Genomic DNA, 6,942 nt, shown 5'->3' with positions numbered 1-6,942 from the left:
CCGTGAAAATATTGTCGGGCATAAATCGGTCCGTGGTGCAAAAAAGGTTGGGGACTGCTGTCCTATATGATATATTTAACTGACGTTTTTTATTGTAACAACCAACGATTTATACAGGAAAATAAGTGTTAACAAGGTTGGCCAAACTTTTACATCCCACTGTGAGTGTGAGTGCAAGAACCGATAAGCGGGACTGAGATCAAGCAGACAATTGGAGCAGGAAGCAGGAATTGGACTACTGGGAACCGATTTTCTGCAAGTACCGGTTCTCGACTCCCATACCTATGGGAAAACTATTGTTTGGTATGGGGAAATTAATTCATATTGTCTTACAGTGTAATTCATTTGCATCGTAGAAATTACCATGTAAATGACCAGGTTAATTTTGCTCTGGATTGCTTCCCTGCACCTTCAGATCGGAGATGGGTTCTGACTGTTTCCCTGTTCTTTGCTATGTTATTTATAAGTTCTTACCAAGATAATGTGAGAGCAGTTTAAAAATAAATATGTTTTAGTGTTACAGCAAGTTGTGAGTATTTTGCAACAGCATTACTCAAGTTAAATAGACAATCAGTAATATTTTGTAATATTTTAATAAAAAACATGCTTCTTCCGTACAGACATGACTCATATCAAAACCACCATCACTATACTCTCCAGAGCAGCTGCTAAAAGAAAGGAGAATAAATAAGAGTTCATATCTTGTATTGATTTATTATCGTGAAATAAAACTAAACTACGGTAAAATTTGATTTGAATGAGCAAATCTCATCTCTCATCCGAGCTCCCTTCTCTCCTCAAAAGTGAACAAGACAAAAGATTCTTAAACTCCACACTTGGGGCAGTAATTCATCCCCAAGCTGGAGTGGGCACTTGACCGGGTGAGGACCATGACCTCAGACTTGGAGGTGCTGATTCTCTTTCCTGTCATGTCACCCTCGGCTGCGAGATGCTCCAGTGTGAGCTGGAGGCCACTACCTGATGAAGTTATGAAAATGATTCATTTAACATGTTTGTGGTTCTCACAATAAAAAATACTTACTTGCTTGAATTTTAGGTTTTTTGTGTTATTTTAGGCCAATTGTATAAATACACTATGTTAACATGAAAAAATAACTGTAAATTTAGACGTGAGGTTGTACTGAAAGCAACGATACCACAAACAATGCAAAGAAAACAATTTTTTAAGGGGAAATATAAAGGTAAAATCAAAAGCAGTCAAAAACGGCCAACTATACCCTGGACCCCAAGAGAATGTGGAACAGGGAAAACAAACAGGTCCAAACAATCACAGGATAACAAGATAAATGAAGTAAAACTAAATGCAAAACACAGGGAACAAAAGACTGCCAAAATAAAATGAGGCGTAACAAAGTAAACATCTTACATCAAGACATAAACTAAATAACTTCGAAGAGCATGTGTACAAGAATCCAAAACAGCTGTAACAAACTGCGGTTAAAGGAGCACAGAGAAATATTTGGACAAGCCCGGACCCAGAGGCCTGCTGCTAACATAGCCACCGGTTGACTGTCTGCTTGTGAATTATCTATGCTGTGCAATGATTCCTACATCTCAGTCTGTCTGTATTTTAAGCTAATTTAAAAAAAAAAAAAAGATTTAGTTTTATAAATCTCATAGAGTACAGATAATGCAACAAACAGTATTACTTAACCAGGCAACATCTAAATTATAAATCAAACACAATGTTAATACCAGCAGCCTGACACTTTTTAGGTCCCTATCCTACTGCCAAAACAACTGTAACAGATCTGGGTATGGACATGCATGTGGGATCCCAGAGGGTTTTCTCTGTTCTTTGGCACCAAGGCGTTGGCAGCAATTCTGTGGCTTGTGTGGGATGTTGAACGATGTCACTGTGGGTCGAGCTTCTTTCAGTAGATTTTGGGACTGGGAAGAAACCTTGTTGGGTTAGATTTTAATCATGTTCCATGAATCAATAACGAGCATTTTTTGTGGCTAAGCTGAGTGCACTGACCTACTGAGAGGCTACTTACATTTAGGAGTACCTGCCGTGGTGTGCAAACTACTGCTAACAGTTAAAATGAGACAACTTCTTTTCCCTCTCAGTCATTAGTTTGACAACATGTTGGCCGCAAAAATAAAAAAAAGTGTTTTCATGTCACATGAAAGGAAAAAATTAACTATTTTTTTAAAACAAAATTTATATTTGAAAAAATATTAATGTATGTAGTTATATACAGTAAACAGTAAATGGCATATTTCTCCCTTTTCTGTCTAAAATCTCAATGTCATGTTTTTCCCTCAGATACAGTCTCTTCTTATCTTATTTCTTTACATGGTCTCACATTCTTTAGAAATCCCAGTGTCATCTCTGTCAGTAAAAGCTACGTAATGTGTTCTAATTTGATGTCTGCCAAAACTTGTCAGAACTGGTCTTTTTACATGTGTCAACACGCCATAACCACATGTTTGACTGCTTGTATCCCAGCAACCCTTGATCTGTCTCTCTTCTTTTCTTGAGTCTAAATTCAAACGTATTTGTGCAAGAAGAGACAAAACGGCCAAGAAAAAGTTTTAATGGTAATAATTATGAATCATTTTGGCAGATTGAGTTTAAAGTTCACCATTAGATACATTACAGTCGTCTTTTGTGGTTCCTAAAGCCTTCCAGAAGTTTTCCATCCGTGCCATCATTTTCAGTCACAAATATACACTGAAAGGCTTTTAGCTCTCCGTTAAGAGTGGAACCAGCAATTTTTTGACACTTTTTACCTCATTAATTAATTAATAGAGCCACTTGTCACAACAGTGACATTCACTCATAACCCCATAGAGGAGCTGTATTTTGGCCTGAATGTGTTTTCACCCACATCTGAACATCATGGAAATGTTTTCTTTTTGTTAATTTAATTAGCTGTTGTATGCAAATATATTAACATATATCCACATATACATGTACACCAAAATTTCTGATGTGCCATCAGCAGAAAATGAAGATTAACATGTTGGTGCAGAAGTAAAAATACACAAAATATTTACAAAATGCCTCATGCAAACAAAAATATAAAATGCCAACTTGTGTTAGTCTTTTTCACAACTTAATTTACTGCTACAATATATCTAGGGTATGAAAACATTCGGAATTTCTAAGAAAACAATAAGTGTCACTTTTTGTGAAGTGATTTAAGTCTGAATAATATAATGTAATTCTTATCCACAAAAAAGGCACGGTTGTATTCATATTTGTGCTGATGGGGAGAATTATGTTGATGTTTTTTCCTGCATACCAAAAAACCCAAATATTGGCAGCCCCAAAAGGAAAGCTAGCAGGGTGGTAATAATGTTTTTTAACCATCTGGTTCAAAAGGCCAGAAATAAATAATAAGGACTCTGCAAAGATTCCTTTCAAGGAAGGTAAGGACTCCCTCCTACTCTTTTACTCTCTTTTCTTTATGTCCAGAGTGTGTAGTCATCCATCAAAAGGCCATTTTTTTAGTGTGGATTTCTAAATGTACTTTTTAAATGTAAAATGCAGATTGAATGATATGGTAACACAAGAATGAAGCATATTGACTTTGCAGCTGAATTCATTAGGGTCACAGATAAACAAATAATATTTTCAAAATGTCACATTTACACAACTTTCAGACAAGTAAACAAAGTAATCACTGCAGGGTGCTAATATTTATTGCTTCTAACTCTGTCTCCTTATTATTTACATTTTTGCCTTAGCTTATGTATCAATGTCCTCAGTTTGTTTTTTACCCATAACTCAAAAGAATTATTTAACTCAGTTATTACACTTGTAGTTATTCATTATTTTCTTACGACAAAGAACTATAACAAATACTGCTATTCCAAATAAGTGCATAAGTGTTTGTACCTTGCAGTGACTCATTGTTAACCCACAGACGATTTAAATTGTAGATGAAAGCAGGGAGCATAGACTCACCAGATTCCAGCTTATTGACTACTTAAATCAGGGAGGTGTCTATTTACTGACAGACAGTTACACCAGACATACCCTCACTCGGCACGCTACATCTACTGATGGTGTCATTAAGGTGAGTAATTTCACCCATGTGACTTATATAGAAATGCTGGGATTTCTGGGACTAAGTCAGGGTGAAGATTAGTTCAGGTTGAGTGTATGACTCACGTTTTACATTGTAAGAGTCGTTTGTGGGCGTGGCACTTTGTGAGCAGAGCTTTCAAGGTGGTATCATCAAGGTGTTCCCAACATACCGTAATCCATTTACTAGAAATAATCTCAGGATGAATATATATACATATCTCTATTCACACATCACAAACAGTTCAGTACCGACCAGCCACAATGTTAAAGCCACCTGCCTAAAATTGTGTAGATCCTTCCCATTCCACCATTTGATGATGTGAAGCCAATCAGAAGACACATGACTGAGAGCGAGACTTACTTCTGACTGTGGATAACCTGAATGTCTGCTACATGGCCCAGTATAAGACAAAATAAATATGAATATAAAAAATAATTATTATATTGAACTGTTATGAGCTGGAAATGATCATGTCATGATAATTTCCCTGTATGTACTTTTAAAATGACGTATTAATCACCTGCAGACTGAGGATCCCCTAAATGTTATCTAACAGATGGTGTGAAAAACAAAAACTTGTTTCACTGTTGTGGCTTAGATAAAAGCTGTGTTGGTATAATTTGACAGAAGAACAGATGTGCATACTTTGGCTGGGAGGCATTCTCTTAGAGAAATTTCAAACTTTGACCCCTGTGCTATATCCATAGGGCTGATAAACTAATATATTTTTTCATTTTTTACTTCTGTATATTTGAAAATCTTAAGAAAGTAGGAATTCAAATATATATATGCCTTGTCCTCATAACACATTTTAACCATTGAACCATTTTTTTCAACCTGCGGCTACTATAGAGTGAAACCACACTCTGTATGGGAACTCTCCCTTCTTTGTTTTCATAAACATGAAATGACAGTAGCATTTGTAGTTCTGTTTGACTTTCCTGTTGAGCTGACCTGTGGAGTTTCTTTTACTAAAAATGGGAAGTAATTGGATAGATAAAGTGCTTTGAACTTGGTGCTAGAGAAGCAGTAGACAAGTGGGTCGAGCAGACAGTCTATGTAGGAGAGGACCACGAGGCCATCAAAGGCCACTACAGCTTTGTGCTCGATGTAATCAGGCATATCTTTGACCCGAATGGTAAGCAGAACCATCCTGGCTATGGTGCAGGGGAGGAAACAGAATGAAAAGAGCACCATGACAGCAGTGACCAGAAATACCGCTCTCTTCAGCTTGGTCCTATCCCCGACTGTTTTTTTCCTGAGTCGGTTGACGATGCGCACAGTGCAGTAGAGCAGGATGACAAACGGGATCAGGATCTGAGTAAAGATTACAGTCTCTCTGATGCCATCCACCACATCCTTAGATAGGGGGATAAAAATAAAAGGGAATGTCAGCAGTCTAACCTCTGTTTAAAAATCACTTTGCATGACTGCTGTGGAGGATTCCTAGATTTAAAACAAAATTAAACTCTTATTAAACTGTTATAAGTATTAAGACACAATGACCTTAATTTATGCACGTGTTGTCTACAGTAAGAGAGAATAAGGCATGAAACAAGTAAGCATTACCTTGATCACGGTAGCATTTTCTTTAATGAGGCTGTAAGAGCAGTCAAAGTTTTTGAGCATGGTGGGGATGGTGAGAGGCAGAAGCAGCACCCAGATGAGGACAGAGATCTGTGGAGACTTCTTAAGCGCTTTTAGGGGACTTTTTCGACCAGGGTGCACCACATGAAAATACCGATGGATGGAAGTCGCTGTTAGGAAGGCGATGCTAGCTCCACGGTTTAAAAACAACATGAAAAGCATGGCTTTGCAGACAGCGTCATTGTTACTATTTCTAACTCCCTGGATGAAGGTATAGGCCTTTATGGGCAAGCAGATCAGCAGGAGGATGTCAGCCAAAACCAGGTTGAAGAGGAAGATATTATTTGTGCTGGATTTCCAAAACCTTAGCTTGAAAATAAAGAGGTGGATGACAGATGCATTCAGAGGCAAAGCCAAGATAAAAATCACAATTATTGCGGCTGCATAGAACTTGTACACTTGTATCTCGGCAGCTTCATCGTCTTCAAGAGGTTGTTCAGTTCCATTGGTGCTTTCCATTTTAGCAGTCAAAAAACAAATTGCCTGGGGGTCAGCAAATATTAATTCCAAGCTTGAAAACAGAAACAGATTCTACCCTGGAAGCATAGAGCAAAGCATTGTCTCTAAAGTGAAGAGGAAATCACTTCAAAGATCGAGTTCCATCCTGCAATCAAAACAGAAGAAATCCTGTCAAACAGGTTTCCTCGGTGTCTTTAGTTTTGGTCCTTTTTAAAACTTTAGGTTTCTTCTTTCAGTCCTTGAGTCATTGCTACTTTATGTCCTTTCAGGCGAAAGTCAGTACCAGTTCCAGTTAAATCTGGAAGTAAGTCAGTGTGCAGGTACAGTAGGCATCTCTTTTGTACTGCTGCTCTGCCCCCAGTTTGTAGCTCCTCCTTATTGCATGAGGGGGTGAGTCACCAGCTGTTATTGCACTGTTAGACCAACGGGACTTACATAGACCAAAACTCACTTGTAAAATAGATATAGAATATAGAATACAAACAATTCAAACATCTAACTACGAAGCAAAAGCACCTTTGTTTTTTAATCATGGCATGTAAACAAACTTTCTGTGTAGCCTCGTTAAGCCCTGACAAGGTCTGTGTAACCAAGTTAAAACAAGCACTGATAGCACCAGCTTGACTTTTGACAGCGTGACAGCGGTATGGGGAAACATTGTGGGAACATTTCAGGCTTTTGAGAAAGAATTAACCATCTTGCCTTTACTGTGTCACTTAGTTTATCTAGAATGACAGCTGTCAAGCATCTCAGCTCAGAGATTTTTGCGTTTGTA

At 37.8% G+C, this 6,942-nt stretch overlaps 1 protein-coding gene across 1 annotated transcript; it reads right to left on the bottom strand.

The window, feature by feature from the left end:
* Window positions 1–2,260: 2,260 nt before the first annotated feature.
* On the bottom strand, window positions 2,261–6,460 carry gpr31 (G protein-coupled receptor 31). Its single transcript, XM_086264943.1, has 2 exons — window positions 5,631–6,460; window positions 2,261–5,420 (listed from the first exon to the last, which is right to left on the bottom strand). The coding sequence occupies exons 1-2, from the start codon at window positions 6,165–6,167 to the stop codon at window positions 4,956–4,958; spliced, it is 1,002 nt and encodes a 333-aa protein (XP_086121069.1). The 5' UTR covers window positions 6,168–6,460; the 3' UTR covers window positions 2,261–4,955.
* Window positions 6,461–6,942: the final 482 nt, after the last annotated feature.

This window comes from Aulonocara sp. 'chitande type north' Nkhata Bay, linkage group LG15 (genome assembly GCF_057382095.1).
Source record: "Aulonocara sp. 'chitande type north' Nkhata Bay isolate Kocher_YH1m ecotype deep benthic linkage group LG15, A_spYH_male_GT1.1, whole genome shotgun sequence".
Lineage (NCBI taxonomy): Eukaryota > Metazoa > Chordata > Actinopteri > Cichliformes > Cichlidae > Aulonocara > Aulonocara sp. 'chitande type north' Nkhata Bay.
This window is presented reverse-complemented; position numbering and strand designations above follow the sequence as displayed.

Excerpts from the sequence above, each read along its gene's own strand:
- gpr31 (XM_086264943.1), bottom strand. The coding sequence starts at position 6,167 with ATGGAAAGCACCAATGGAACTGAACAACCTCTTGAAGACGATGAAGCT. Across the intron at positions 5,421-5,630 it reads AAAATGCTACCGTGATCAAG|GATGTGGTGGATGGCATCAG; the intron begins GTAATGCTTACT and ends CCCCTATCTAAG.